General features: G+C 56.8%; 1 protein-coding gene across 5 annotated transcripts in view; it reads right to left on the bottom strand.

Moving 5' to 3' along the window:
- The window catches only part of TSC2 (TSC complex subunit 2), a 37348-nt gene that overhangs the window by 13537 nt on the left and 8932 nt on the right, over positions 1 to 14879 (bottom strand). For all 5 annotated transcript variants that reach the window (XM_060031509.1, XM_060031510.1, XM_060031512.1 and 2 more), the window contains exons 11-25: positions 14516 to 14659; positions 13501 to 13638; positions 12487 to 12590; positions 11977 to 12058; positions 10686 to 10841; positions 10075 to 10191; positions 6366 to 6488; positions 5486 to 5592; positions 5140 to 5290; positions 3725 to 3847; positions 3232 to 3366; positions 1649 to 1838; positions 713 to 806; positions 392 to 494; positions 35 to 129 (exon numbers count right to left, since the gene is read on the bottom strand). In XM_060031509.1, the coding sequence (XP_059887492.1) occupies positions 35 to 129; positions 392 to 494; positions 713 to 806; positions 1649 to 1838; positions 3232 to 3366; positions 3725 to 3847; positions 5140 to 5290; positions 5486 to 5592; positions 6366 to 6488; positions 10075 to 10191; positions 10686 to 10841; positions 11977 to 12058; positions 12487 to 12590; positions 13501 to 13638; positions 14516 to 14659 (1862 nt within the window). The remainder of the gene's footprint in view (positions 1 to 34; positions 130 to 391; positions 495 to 712; positions 807 to 1648; positions 1839 to 3231; positions 3367 to 3724; positions 3848 to 5139; positions 5291 to 5485; positions 5593 to 6365; positions 6489 to 10074; positions 10192 to 10685; positions 10842 to 11976; positions 12059 to 12486; positions 12591 to 13500; positions 13639 to 14515; positions 14660 to 14879) is intronic.

Here is a 14879-nt window from a genome sequence, read left to right as displayed (position 1 = left end):
ACTGACACCAGGCCCGCCCACACAGGCCCCGCACCTCTTGGGCCTCTCGTTGAGACTGGTGCTCCGTGCTCTAAAGCTGTCCTTTTCGGGGGTGTCATCAAAAGACAGGAGAACGTTGGAGCGCAGACCCTGGCAGAGTGGAGCAGACCTGAGCCGCAGGCCAGAAGGTACTGGCCCTCCAGGCACCCACAGGCTTCTTCCCTCCACACCTGCCAGCCCAGGTACACTGTGAGCCTGGGATGAGCTACAGGCCCAGGACAAGGGTGGCAGAATTGTGTCCCAGTGGCGCCCCACCTCTCTCTCCCCTGCCCGTCACCCTGATCCAGCCATGGTGAGCCAGCGGCAAAGCAGGTCCCGGCCCTAACAAAGGACGCGGCCTCCGCTGGCTTACCTTAGTGATATAAGGAACAAAATCTTTCCGGAAGGGCAGGCGGCACCTAATGAACCACATGGCTATGACGTGATGGGCCAGGCACACAATGTACTGATTGAACCTGCGACAAGAAGAAAAGAGAAGTGCTGGAGGTCCAGCGTGGCACCCGAGGGAAATGAGCCAGGAGCTGGGGGTGCAGATCAGAGGTGCTATGGCCACAGGGAGCCTATGTGGCTTTCTACTCTGAGAGGCCTGGCCTCCAGCAAGCAGAGGCCTCCAGCTGGCCTGGGCCACAACCAGGAGGGGTAGGGTCTCATAGGGATACACGGCAGCACTTACTTGGAGGGGTTGGTATACGGCAGGGAGATAGCAAACACACTGGCGTACTGCTCTGCTGCAAAGTTCCTGTAGAGCTGAGGTAGCCTGGCCAGAGCTGCAACACCAAGAGTCAGCCAGTGAGGGAGCCCAGATGGGCCTGGCAAAGATGGGCCCACGGCCACAGCAGGGCAGGTGTTGCTAGAGTCCTGTGCTCTGTGTCTAAAAAGCCAGTGCAGCTACTCCGACCCAAGAAGGCAGCAAAGCAGTGAAGGTCACAACCCACCCAAACAGGACCTTCCCCTGCCCCTGGGCCTCGGCTCTCTACTCCAAGGGCTGGCAAACTATGGTCCCCAGGCTCAATCCAGCCAGTGGCCTCACTTTATGACCTGTGAGCTAAGAATGGTTTCTACCTTTTCAAAAAGTTGTAAGCAAAAAGAACAGGCAGCCAAGGCATATCACACATGGCCCTTTACAGAAACAAAGCCCTGCCCTGCTCCTGTTGTCCACACGACTGAGGGCCAGACATGCATGAGGTACTGGGAAGGGGCGAGTGGGGCACCCCAAGCTCCTGGACGTCACAACCTGAGGGGTGAGTAGAGCCTCTCCAAGTTGTAGTGTGTGCTGAGGGGGGACAGAGAGGAGGCTCTAAGAGCCAGGCCGAGTAGGGACCAAGGTCAGGCAACAGGAGGCTCTGTGCCATTTAAACTGACACTGAGGGGAGGAAAGAAGCCAGCCACTCGAAGGCCAAGAAGGAAAGCGTTCAAAGCACAGGGGCAGAAGGTACAAAGGCCCTGAGGCAGCAAAGGGTGGCCCATGGAGCACAACGTGCCTACAGGCAGCCAAGGTGAGGTCTGAGAAGGCAGCACAAGTTACTTCAGGCAAGGCACAGCCCCAAACTCAAGGTCCACCTCACTCACACACACCCAGATACACACGTGCGAAGCCACAGATGCTTACTCGACAGGAACTCGAGGAGTGGAATGGCCATGCTGGCCGTGGCTGAGATGTGCGTGAGCTTCACGACCAGGACAGGCAGCGCCTTGATGATGATGTCAGGCATCTCCACGCTGCAGATGGCCAGGGCCACCACGCACTGGCTGGCGCAGCGGTAGATGAGGCCTTGCTCCAGGCAGTACACCATCTCCCGCTGTGGGACAACATGGATGCCTCAGACCAGGCCCACCACAGGCTGGCCCTCTGTGCCCCGTCCCTGCCCATAGAGAGCCATTCTGGTGAGCCAGGGCCTGGTCTCCCCTCTCCCACTCCAGAATGTTCTATAGAGGAGAAGACCAAGACTCAGAAAGGCCAAGTGCCTTATCCCAGGTCTCAGGCACCTAAGCGGCAGAGCCACCAGCAGCTGACCCCACCTGAGCCAAGGGGACAGCAAAGCTGGTCTGGTCAAGGTCTTCCTGACACCTCCCCACACCCCCACAAAGGTGGGGTCCCAGGTCCCCAGCCCACCCTGGAGCCAGGACATGCTAGGCTCATCACCCCCTTGGTTCTGGAATCCCCAACTGATTGGCCTTTTGGCAAGGGGAGGATCTGCCTAACACAGCAAGGCCGCCGGGCCCACACCAACCCTGGACAGAGTCCCCCATGAAGATGGCTCAGCTGTGCCCAGCAGGAGACAAGTGCCATCTCAGGCCACAGCCTCGGGCAAACCACCTGGTAGCTTAAGGTCCTGTGGATGATTGTGATTTCCTGCAGCCAGCCCCACCCCTCAGAAACACTTTGGGCCTTGAGGGTTCTCGGGGAACCCCAGTGAGAACCAGGCCAGGCCACACAGAAGGAGCTGGAGCTCACACTCACCCCAGGAGTTGGGGTGGGCAGTGAGGTGGGGGATGGCAAGTCGAGTGTGAGTTTCCAACAGCACTTTGATCAAGAGCAATGGGCTCACCACCCAAACAGGACTGAGTCTGAGTTTAGGCCTCTCGCCTTGCTGTGGCCTTGAGTGGGCTACCTGAGCTCCCTAAGACTTCTGTTCCCTGATTGATGAGGGCAGAGTAACAAAATTATCAGGAATTTAAAGAGAAAGTAAAGGTGATGGCTCATTGCAGGCCTCCCACCCAGCAGTGCAGAATTAAGAAAACAGGCATTACTGCGTGTGCTTTTTGCACCTCATGACAGAGTTGGAGGTAGGCGGAGGGGGGGCCCTCTGCCCGGCTGCTATGCCTCTCAAAACAGGCTCGGCGCCGCCAAGCGTCTCAGCACCTATCCTAACACTGTAGCAAGGACAAGCCAGGCAAAGCTCCTTAGAAAGAAAATAGCACTGCATATGTGTGGAGGGGGGATATTCAAGCATTTCATTAAGCCCACTCCTCCCTGAGACAACTCAGGAGCACCAGTGAGTTCAAACGTCCGCGGTTCCAGGCTGGGCCAGCTGGCAGGGGTGCACTGGCCACATAGGGAAGCAGAGCCAGATGCCCTCGCCCTGGCCCAATAGCCACCCGTTAGGAGGAAAACGCTGGGCCCCTTTGGCTGAAGCAAGCATCCTGGGGACCAGGCTTTCAAAGCTCAACCAACCCGCTCCCATCTGGTACCTGTCTGGTTTTGTCCAAGTAGTTATGATAAGAAATTAACGCTGTCAGCACGGGAACCACAGCGAGATGCAGGTCGGTTCTGGAGAACCCTTCTGGGGTGCTTCGGAGCCGCTCGAGGGTCTTGGGACCTGAAAGCTAACAGCCAAGGGCCAGATGTGAAGCCCTGCCCGGCAGCTGGGTCAAGCTGGGTGGCCAGGGGGCACGGGGTGGCCCCTGAGAATGTAGGCCCAGTGGGAGAAGGGGTCAAAGCCCGAGGACCTTCCTACTTCCTGTTCTAGCCAGCAGCCTGCCTTCTCAGAGAAGTGGGAGGCTGCCCACTGATCCGCCAGGGAGACAGACCCCAGGGAGGAGGAGAGGGGAAGGAGTTAAGACCAAGTTTGCCTCCCAGGCCTCAGTCTTTCAGAGCTGAGGAACTATGCTGTGGCCCCACCCACCACATAGGCCGCGGACCCGCTGTGCACGACGCAGGAAAGGCCCGAAGCGGAAGGCGCACCATGGAGCAGAGGGCGGCAGATAGCTGGTCAACACTACACGGGGAGGTGAAGATGAGGACCTTGTAGCGCAGAGACTCGGGCAGCTTGCTGAGCACCAGCTTCAGCACCTTCCAGTCAGTCTCCTGCAGGAACAGGGAAGACGGGGTCTCAGGGTTGGAAGCTTGATCTGGACAGCAGCGAGGCCTCAGACCTGCTCTCCTGTTCTCCACACAAGCCTGGGCCCTCAGTCCCTGCAGCTCGGGGAGCAGACGCTACTCAGAAAAAAGTCAGCCCTGGACGGCGGCCGCTGCCTCCAAACGCCAGGCAGGGCAGGAGGCCCAGTGCAGCACCACCCCTCTCCTCTCAGCAGGACCTGGAACTTCTGCACACCGGCCCCATCTTCCCCACCTTCCCAACGGTGATCCGAGGACGGCCTACCAAGGGCACTGGACCCAAGGGGCTCTGACGATGCCCGCCCAGAGCACAATGAAGATGGATCTGGAAAGAAGCTACTGTACTAGCTTAAAGAGAAGCAAGTATTCCTCAACGATCCATGAGCCCACATACCTGCCACAGGACCAAAGTTGACCCAGAACCACAGCATCGAGGACAGGGTTGTGGCCTGCACGGACCTTCCCTGGTGAGCCCTCCCAACCTCCACTGGGGTGACCACTGCCCATAAACTACACCAATGGCCAGGAGTCCTAAAAGCCTTTCCCCAGATCCCAACTGTGACACGGAGACCTTGAGACGCTCACAGGAAATCTCCGACAAACCCCTTTAATGCCAAACCCCGGTACCCCCGGGGAACCTGCTACCGCCTCTCCATCCAGCTCTGCTTCCCCACCCGTGGCCCCCAGGAGTGCCCCCCAGCCTATTCCGGGCTGCCCAGCCCCGCCTGCGGCACACTGCTGACCAACCCTCCTCCCTCGTTGCCCCACTGGGGAACAGGCCCAAGCTCCTCCACCTCCCGCCACAGGGAATTTACCTCCCCTACTTCCAGGCTTTGCTTACTCCTGCCGCTGGAATCTTCCCCCTCTTTCAAGACTGCCCTCACCTGCCCCTCCCCATGCCCCCAACCAGATGTGACGGCACCCCCCGCTTCAGTCCCGCACAGCCTGTTGGTGCCTCCTCCCAAGGCACACCCCATCCTACAATCCAGTTATTTGTCAATACACCTCACTCTTGTACCAAAACCACCACCTGGAGGAAGGAACGTCTCCTCGGCTCCACACCCAGCTTCTGGTGATGCACCACACACAGCAGGCGCTCAACACATGGCTACGGAACCGCTGTGAGGCCTCGAGGCAGACAACCAAGAAACAGGCAGTGAACCTCCCAAGGTTGCCAATGCGGGAGAAGAACAGTGGCCCCCGGGCAGCACCAGTCACTGCTTGGTCTGACCTAATGCAGCCGGAGGGTCTGACCATCTCACCTGCTTCAAACACTGCAGCAGGACACGGAAGAGCAAGGAGTAGGGCAGCGAGCCGAGCCGCACGGCGGGGCCTGCAGGTGCCGGGCCAGGGGGCCCAGTGGGAGGTGACAAGGGGCCACCAGCCTTCTTCTCAGAGCCCCTCTCCGGCTCCCTGTGGAAGCAAGTGGGAGAAGCACTGAGGCCAGAGCTCCCGCTCCACAAGGCTAAGGACTGATGCAGGCCCCAAGCCCCAACCCAGGGCTGTGCTCAGGATGCCTCTGGGACCTTCCCTCAGACACAGGACCACCCCAGGGCGGAGGGCAGCGAGCTCCCCACCCCCCACCCGCCCCAGGACCCAGGACCGTACATGTAGTCGCAGACGCAGTAGGGGCTGAACCTCACAAGCCCGTCCTTGCTGGGCAGGCCCAAGCGGTGCAGCGAGTCGGCCCGCAGCTGCAGGAGGAAGTCGAAAGCCTGCGGAGAGCAGGAGGCATGGTCCAACAGAGAGAAAGCCGCCACCTGGCCATGCAGACCAGCGCAGCTCTCGGGAAAGGCTGCCGCGCTAACAGCAACCACGCCCTGACTTCATTGCAGACGGTGGTGCTGGCGGAGAGGCGCGGGCACTCATGGCCTCCTCCCTCAGAGCCCATGGAGGCTATGACATTCCCACAAAAGCTGGGCGACATGGCAGCCTCTCACACCCGGGGAAACAGCGGGAGTGGACATATTGCACCTGCCCAGGCATCATCGCACGGCCCCGGTAGAGACAGCAGAGCTCTGCTCAGGACACTGTCACTTCCCCCAGCTATTGGTGGGTCATTTAACTGGAGTCCCCAAATGACAGGGGGCTGCCCCATTGGGCAGACGCTCTGAAAGGGAGCGGGGCTTCCATCCCAGTGCCCTCTGCTCATCCTGGTGCCAGCTCCCATGGTGGGAGCTCATACCAGTATGCCCTGCCCTGCACCCCTGCTGCCAGTCACTAACAGACTCCGCGGCACCAGGGGTCTGGGGCTCCAGAGCAATTCCCTTTCTCTGCCCCCATCTCAGGCTGCCATGTGACTGAGAGGCATGCAGACCACAGGCAAAGGAAAAAGCAGCAGGTCCTGGGGAGGACGCAGCCACAGCTGGTGCTAAGGAAGGAACAGTCTGCTGAAGACCCCCCTCCCGGGCCCCCTGCCACCTCTCCAGTCTGCAGCCACTGCATTCACCAGGCCGGATGCAGCTGCTGGGTGCCCCAGGGAACATACCTGCAGCCGGATGCTGCTGGCAATGGGCAGGGTGTAGGTGTGCTTGTAGTGGAGCTGGATATGGCTGACAAGCGTTTCATACACACGTGTGGCGTGGCTGGCAGGCAGGGCGTACAGCTTGGTCTGCAGAGAGAGCGCGCTGGTCACTGCAAGGGCAGGAGGCCAAACTGCAGCCGGGGAGTCAGCACCTTGATGCCCGGGGGGAGAGGCCAGGCAAGCGCTTTGGAGGTAACTGGCCGTACCCACCATTCTTTAAAATGTACAAACACTTCAAGCCACCAACTCTGCTTCAGGGCTTCATCCCACGGGTACGCCCACATGCGCCCACCCTTGGTGAAGGCAAAAAACCAGAAACAGCCACATATCTGTGTTATCAACAGGGAATTGGTTAATGAATCAGAGAAACCTGCCCAATGGCACACAACACAGCAACGCATGACAGGATCCATGTGCACCGACAGAGCACCTTCTCAACGCCACGAGGCAAAGCGGGAGAAACCAGGGGCAGAGCAAGGTGGGAGGTGTGCTTCGTGAGGGGTTATAAAGGGGATAATTCCCCTAGCTGCTGGGGCTGTTATTAACCCCACAGTGAGCCCGTCTCCCCCACCTCTGCAAGGTCAAGAGCACCTCCCTGACAAGCCAGGCTACGGGAGGCCAGGTGTGAGAGTTCGCAGTGCTGCCAGCAACCTGGTTCTGGGGGCAGGGGTTATGGGGTGGTGCTGGGGCAGGAGGGACCCAAGGGACCCAGCTACAGCCAAGGGTCCCCTTTGTGGTACTCTGAGCCTTGGAGGAGAGCAGTGCTTCAAAAACGTATCACTGATGTTCTTTTATTTACTTATTTATTTTGAATTTCATTTATTTTTTTATTGATATTCTTTTTAAAGAAAAAAATGATTAACAGAGTGGTGTCTCTTTGGTTCAAAAACAATATAGGGACTTCCCTGGTGGTCCAGTGGTAAATGCAGGGCACGCGCGTTCAATCCCTGCTCGGGAAACTAAGATCCCACATGCTGTGGGGCAGCTAAGCCCATGGGCCACAACAACTGAGCTCGTGTGCCTCAACCAGAGAGTCTGTGTGCCGCAAACTACAGAGCCCACGCACTCTGGAACCCACACGCCGCAACTAGAGAGAAGCATGCGCGCCGCAACGAAGAGCTGACGCAGCCCCCCAAAATAAAATAATTAATTTTAAAAAAACAACATAAAAGCATTATCCCTGCCTTCCACAAAAAACAAAACACACACACAAGGGAGAGGGGAGGGAGTTGGACACCACGCTTGACAAAGCACAAGCATCTCAGGAAGGACACCCATGGAGTTGGGCAGCCACTGCTCTGCCTGCCCATTTTGGTGGGAAGAAAGGAGGGAACAGAACTTTTTGCTATGTTTATGCTGTTCGCGTGTTTTAACTAGACATATATATTACTTTTTAATTACAAAAAATGAAAACAGGCTGGCCCAGGACTTTGCTCACGTAGGAAACAGCTCAATTCTGCGGCCCCGGGTTACCAGGGCTCGATTTCCAAGTGAGGGCAACAGACCATCTCTTTTTCATTCTCCGTATAGGCTTCTGGGTTCATCCAGGCCACAGGGCTCCCCACAACCCCTCAAGTCAGGACACAGGGAGCACGGGGCTGCTATGGACAAGACACCAAGGAGGTGCCGTCCACTTTTTATCAAATTTTAAACTTCCACACCAGATAATAAAAGTCCATCACGTATAAACATGACGGAAACTGTTCTACCATCAACATTTTACGAAGTAGTTTATGAACCAATTGATTCAAATATTACATTTTACACAATACTGATACTGGCAGGTGACCTTAAGTATAGATAACACCACAATGCTTTGCAAGTCAGTGATCGAGGGCGGTAGCCAGTGGAAGAGCCTGATCGCTGCCCTGCTGGGGACGTAAAGGGACAAGTCCACAGCTCCATCAAGCCTCAAGAGCCAGGCGGTGCCCAGGAGCGTGTGAGGACAGCCACCACGCAGGAGAGTGAGCACGACGTGGCAAGAATGATTGGGAACAGAGAATGTGTGCAAATTGTCTGACTGATGAAGGACTTGTATCCAGGGTATGGAAAGAACCCTTACAACTCGAGAAAGACAAATAACCCAGTTTAAAAATGGGTAAAGGGCTTCCCTGGTGGTGCAGTGGTTGAGAGTCCACCTGCCGATGCAGGGGACACGGGTTCGTGCCCCGGTCTGGGAAGATCCCACATGCCGCGGAGCGGCTGGGCCCGTGAGCCATAGCAGCTGAGCCTGCGCGTCCGGAGCCTGTGCTCCGCAACGGGAGAAGCCACAACAGTGAGAGGCCCGCGTACCGCAAAAAAAAAAAAAAAAAAAAAAAAAAAAAAAAAAATGGGTAAAGAGGGCTTCCCTGGTGGCGCAGTGGTTGAGAGTCCGCCTGCCGATGCAGGGGACACAGGTTCGTGCCCCAGTCCAGGAAGATCCCACATGCCGCGGAGCGGCTGGGCCCGTGAGCCATGGCCGCTGAGCCTGCGCATCCGGAGCCTGTGCTCCGCAATGGGAGAGGCCACAACAGTGAGAGGCCCGCGTACCGCAAAAAAAAAAAAAAAAAAAATGGGCAAAGGATCTGAACAGACATTTCACCAAAGAGGATACACAAACAACCAGTCAGCACATGGAAAGATGCTCAACATCATTAGGAAAACGCGAATCAAAACCACAGTAAGATTTCACTTCATACCCATTAGGATGGTGATAATCAAAAAAACAGAAAATAAGGAGTGTGAGTGAGGATGTGGAGAGAATGGAAGCCTCATCCACTGATGCTGGGAATGTAAAATGGAGCAGGCCCTGTGGAAAACAGCCTGGCTGTTCCTCAAACGATTAAGCAGAGTTACCGGCTGACTCAGCAATTCCACTCCTAGGTGGATCCCCTAGAGAAATGAAACACATGTCCACATAGAAACTTGTGAGTGTTCACTGTAGCACGATTCACAACAGCCAAAAAGTGGAAGTGACCCAAGTGTCCATCAACTGATGAATAGATAAGCAAAATATAGTCTATCCGTACAATAAACTATTACCCATCCATATAAAGAAATGAAGTACCGACACACGCTACAACATGGATGAACCTTGAAGACATTATGCTCAATGCAAGATGCCAGACACATGAGGTCACATATTGTGTGATTCCATGTCTATGAAATGCCCAAAATAAGCAAATTCACAGAGACAGAAAGTGAATTAGTGATTGCCAAGGGCTGGAGGTGCTGAGGGGAGAATAAGGAGTGACCGCTAATGGGTATGGAGCTGCTTTGGGGTAAATGTCTCTAATGATGGCTGCACAACTCTATGAATACAACAAAGACCATGGAATCATACACTCTAAACGGATGAACTGTATGATATATAAGCTACATCTCAAAAAAGCTATTAAAAAAAGACCAAACAACCGTGGGGACAGAACGGACACCAGCCCTTCCCACCTCATTGGCTGTGGAGAGACGTGAGGTGGTGGTTCTGGCCCTGGCTTGGGAGTGTTTCTCACAGACTGGCTCTGGCTGGGCCTTGTCCACGCTTCCCTGACCTGGTCAGGGCTCTGACCTGGTCCCCCCACTGTAACGAGGAGTTGGGATCACACTCGGACTGCCCTCTGAGACCCCAGGGAGTGCCCAGGTCTCCTCGGGGATGGGTCGCTAAAGAGCAGCACTCCAATGAAATGCAGAGGCCCACCTGAAGGATGACCAGGAGTCCCAGGACTGCAGTCTTCACATCCTCCAAGGAGGCCGAGTACACCACCACATCCCTTTCCTCCAGCTCAGGGGGTGGAGACAGGGAGCGGGCAATCACCTACAGAGAGAAGATCTCTATTTAAATTCCCAACTCTGGGCTCCCTGAGGCAGCAACCATCAGATCTGATATTTTCTACCCAAAAATACTTTCTCTTTTATTTCTCAAGAGGAAAGATGCACTCCCCTCATCCAAGGCATGGTTCAGAAACTGCAATGCATTTTGAAATTAAAAGGATGCTGGCTGTGCAGAAGGACAATGTGCCCAAACCCCACCCCCAGCCAGTCTCCCCCGAAGCCACAGAGCCATGTCCCAGGACCCCTGGGCAGCACGGCAGCAGGACAGCGCCAAGCAGCAGCAGGCCCGGCCAGACCTCCCAACACCGCCCCATCTCTGTTAGGAGGGAACCCCATCTCGGAGAGACCCAGGCAGTCTCCCTGCAGAGAACGGAGACAGCGGGTCCAAAGAACATTGCTGTCCGCTGGGCTCTGCCACAGAGAGGGGTCCCAATGGCAGCCCAGGCGCCCCAAGCCCCAGGCTCGAGTGGCTCTCACTTTCTCAATGATGTCCAGCAGGCTATTAAAGTGGTGGGTGTGGCAGCCTTCAGCCAGATCTACCAGCAACTGGGTGGCCAGCTTTCGGACTTGGTGGTCTTTATCCTCCGGGACGTGGGAGAGCTGTGAGATGACCACTGAGTTGATCAGCTCCTCCTGCACCAAGCACAAGAGAAGCCAGGTGAGCCACTGGCCACACGGCCAAAACTCACCTAACACGTCGTTAAAGACTTGGGACAACAGCAGAGGGGTGTGCGAGCGCCTGAGAGGCCCAGGCCTCTTCCAGGGCACTCCGTGCGTCCCCTTGGCTCAGGAGAATGATGACGACTACACGTTGGCCCAGCCGGGGCATGGCCCACAGGCTCAGACTCAGACGTGATGCAGCAGTGAATGTCCCTGCTCCCTCTCTGTCATTCAACATCACAATTAAGAAGGATCCCATGTGGAGGGCTCTCTGCCCTGGGGATAGAGAGACCTCATCCCCGACATCACAGAGCCCACTATAACGGGGCAGCAGGACGAGCGCTTTCACAGAAGCAGGTACAAAGCGCTACAGGAGCAGAGAGCAGGACGAGAGCGACCCCAACACGAGGGACTCAAGAACCCAGAGGGCTTCCTAAAAGAGGCAGCACTGAGCTGGACTCTGAAAAAGAATGAATTCCAAGGGACAGAGATGCAGGGAAAGGGAAGGCTGAGAGGGCAGGAGGGGTGGGCAGGTCCTAGGGATACCAGGCATTCCAGTGAGGCCTCGGTGAGGAAGGTGCTGGGAAACGAGGGGAGATGTAGAGCCTGAGCACACCTCCCGGAGAAGAGAGCCCAGTGGGCAGAGGCCGCTGCCGATTCTGAAAGAAGGACAGGCCCTGGCTGCAAACCTAGTGAAGGATGGACTGGAGGGGAAGAAATGCAGTAGAGAGGTTGGTAGGGGCTGCCACCACCCTGGCATCTGGTGATCAGCCCAGAGCCCGGAGGATGAGTGTGATTATAAAAATAAAAAGAAAATGTCCCCATGCAAGACTGTTTTCCTGAGGGCAGGGACTATGCCATCCTGGCCGCTCAGCCACAGGCCTGGCAGAAGGCACCAAGGAAGGGAGGGAGGGAGGGATGAACGAGGAAACAAAGCCTGCCACAGAGAGGCGCTGGCAGACCCCAGGTCCCAGGCCAACCCCAGGAGGCATGTAGTGCCCTGAAAGGGCCACGCGCTGCCTCTCGGGTGAGCATCACCCCGCATGGCTTGTGGAGGCCGCCCTCGCACCTGCTGCCCCAGGGCTCCCGCGCCAGCATGGATACACACCTCATAGAACTGCCTGTTGATGAGCAGCACGAAGGACAGGACGTCTAGCACCTTGATACGCACAGCACTGCGCAATTCGTTTCTGGGGGGAGGAGCACACCTGTTGGGGCTGGGCGGGTGCACCAGCCACCGGCCTCACCCTCCCCCAGCCCGAGTAGCCCAACCTCCAATGGCTTCCCTGGGGACCCAGCCCCCAGACCCACCCACCTCCGTGTCAGGCAAGACTGACTCCAGATCCTCCCCGCGTGGGGCCCAGCTCGGCAACATCCAGACCAAGAATGGGGTAAAGGGGCAGAGAACCTGGCCCTCAGAAATGGCCTCTTTCTAGATGACCACTCCACAGGAGGGAGTAAGCACAGAGGCCTCAGAGAACTCTGTCCTCTGGAAGACAAACCCTTTCCTGCTCAGTGAGAACTGTCACTTTCAAGAATCGGAGAGGAAGGTGCTAACTCTCAGTGTCCTGCCTGCAGTGCAGACACAGGGTCAGGTGGGCCTCCAGAGGCTGCCTACCTGAAAAATCTCTCCATCAGTAACTGCAGGTTGTGAATCCAGCCATCCTTTGCTGGATGGATTGACTGAGCCCTGTAGGTTATTAAGTTTAAGAGGGAGGACTCCTGTCAAAGGAAGAAAGACCTGGAGTGAATGAGCCGCTCTGCCCTTCCAGAGATTTTTTGATAAATACGGCCCCATGCTGCTGGCCCAAGAGACCAGCCACTCCGAGGCCCAGGTAGGGAGCCCACACGATAAAGGCCCTGCTGGCAGCAGTGAAGATTCATTTAAAACCCACATAACGGACTTCCCTGGTGGCACAGTGGTTAAGAATCCGCTTGCCAATGCAGGGGACATGGGTTCAAGCCCTGGTCCAGGAAGATCCCACATGCCGTGGAGCAACTAAACCCGTGTGCCACAACTACCGAGCCTGTGCTCTAGAGCCTGCACACCACAACTACTGAGCCCACTTGCTGCAACTACTGAAGCCCACCTAGAGCCCACGCTCTGCAACAAGAGAAGCCACCGCAGTGAGAAGCCTGCGCGCCACGACGAAGAGCAGCCCCCGCTTGCCGAAACTAGAGAAAGCCTGCGTGCAGCAACGAAGACCCAACACAGTCAAAATAAAGAAATAAAAGATAAAACCCACATAAAAGCCTTGCATCAGGCTGAGCCCTTCTGGCACCAGGACTGCCTGCCTTTCGGAGAGCAGACATGCTGAGCATGAAGCCAACTGGCCCCTCCCTCCGCACAGGTAGGAGGAAACGGATGCTTAGGCTGTGATGTGCTCTCACAGACCCACACGCATTCAGCCTCCTGACGGCACGGCAGACTTCTCTGCTGGAGCACAAATCCCAGGGGAGCAGAAGCCTGCCAAGGTTTTTACTTCAAACTCACGGAAAACTTGCCTCCAGACCCACACAGCCAGACCTCCGGGAGCTGAGCAGCCCCTCCTCTCCCCCAGCAGCCTGACCTAAACCACCCGCTTGCCCAAGCACCAAAGACCCACTGTGCTGGAGAGAGAGGTGGTCTTACAGGCCTCTGGTCTGCACATCTCTCAATGAGCTCAAAGTATCTCTCCTGCGAGCCATGGAACTCATTTTGATCACACAGCTCTTCCACCGTGGTCAGCAGGTCGTGGACGATAGCTTTGAGTTCTGGGCTGTCCAGGCTCTGCAACACGAAGGCACGGTTACACAGGAGGGATCTCAGCTCCCTTCAAGGACTCGGCATTGGAGTCCTCAGCTCAAATGAGCTGAATCCAGACACCCTCTCAGGTCCTCCCACTGGACAGGGGGCACGAGTGCTATTCCTGCCCATTGGGGAACGGTGGGGCCCAAGGGGTCCTGGCTGTGCCCACATGGCGGGCCTCCACTACTAGTGTGTTCACACCTCCCTCAGGCTCTCGCATCTTCTGGAGGCCCCAGGGGTGTGGCCTCCCAGACCATCACTCCAAGATGAAGCACTGCCTGACCAGCTGGTCGTGACAATGATCTGGCCCAGCAGCCACCCCTGAGGGACAAGAACCCAGGCCCTGCTGAGTTCCGGTCCTTCCTCCCACGGGCCTGGCCATCCGCCTAAAGCCCGCCCCAGTGCCCCAGACCCGAGCCCATGCTATATGGGGCCTCATCTCATCTGCAGCCCCTGCACCATCACGTCCTCCTTCCTGCCACAGTCAAAGCCCTCCTCCAAAGTTCCACCAACTGCGGGCAGCATTCGAGACACTTTGGGAACTGTCTTCAGGGTCCACTTGCAGGCCATGGAGGCCACCTGGCATGTTACTCTGTCGATCTTGATCAACACTACCCCCCACCCCCCTTACTCACCTATTACATAGTCCTGCTTCAACTGATAGAGGGGATTTGGGAAAAACAGCCGTCTTCAGTGGACGGTGAGTTGCCACCCAAGAGCCATCAGAGAACACGGCCCAGCAAGCTCTGAGGGAGGGCCCTGGAGGGGCGGGGAGAGGCCCCCATGGGTCCACGCCCCCCAGGAAGGGGCCCTCTGGCCAACGGGTCGGCCGTCTCGGTTCTCCCTGTGCCCACCTCACCTGGAGCTGCTGAAGCAGGCGTTCAACAATGTTCAGCAGGATGTCCCATGTCACAGCCTGGAGCTCCCTCCGGTACTTCTTGATAAGTCTGGTTATGGAGAGCACGATCTCATAGGACACCACCTCGTTCGGACAGGTCATGGCCTGGAACACGGCCCGGGGGGCACGCAGCATCAGCCCCTTTGCGCTCACGCACAGGAAGCCCCAGCACGTCGCCCTTGGAACCTAGCATGAGATGCCTCGCTCCCACGCACATCTCGTGGGCCACAAAAGTAGTATCTCAGGAACCCAGAAGTGTGTTTTCTATACTGGCTCCAAAGGGCCTGACGTAGCCAGACCATTCATTTCAAATTCTGGGTCCCTG

The sequence above is a fragment of the Delphinus delphis genome, chromosome 15 (genome assembly GCF_949987515.2).
Source record: "Delphinus delphis chromosome 15, mDelDel1.2, whole genome shotgun sequence".
NCBI classification, from domain to species: domain Eukaryota; kingdom Metazoa; phylum Chordata; class Mammalia; order Artiodactyla; family Delphinidae; genus Delphinus; species Delphinus delphis.
This window is presented reverse-complemented; position numbering and strand designations above follow the sequence as displayed.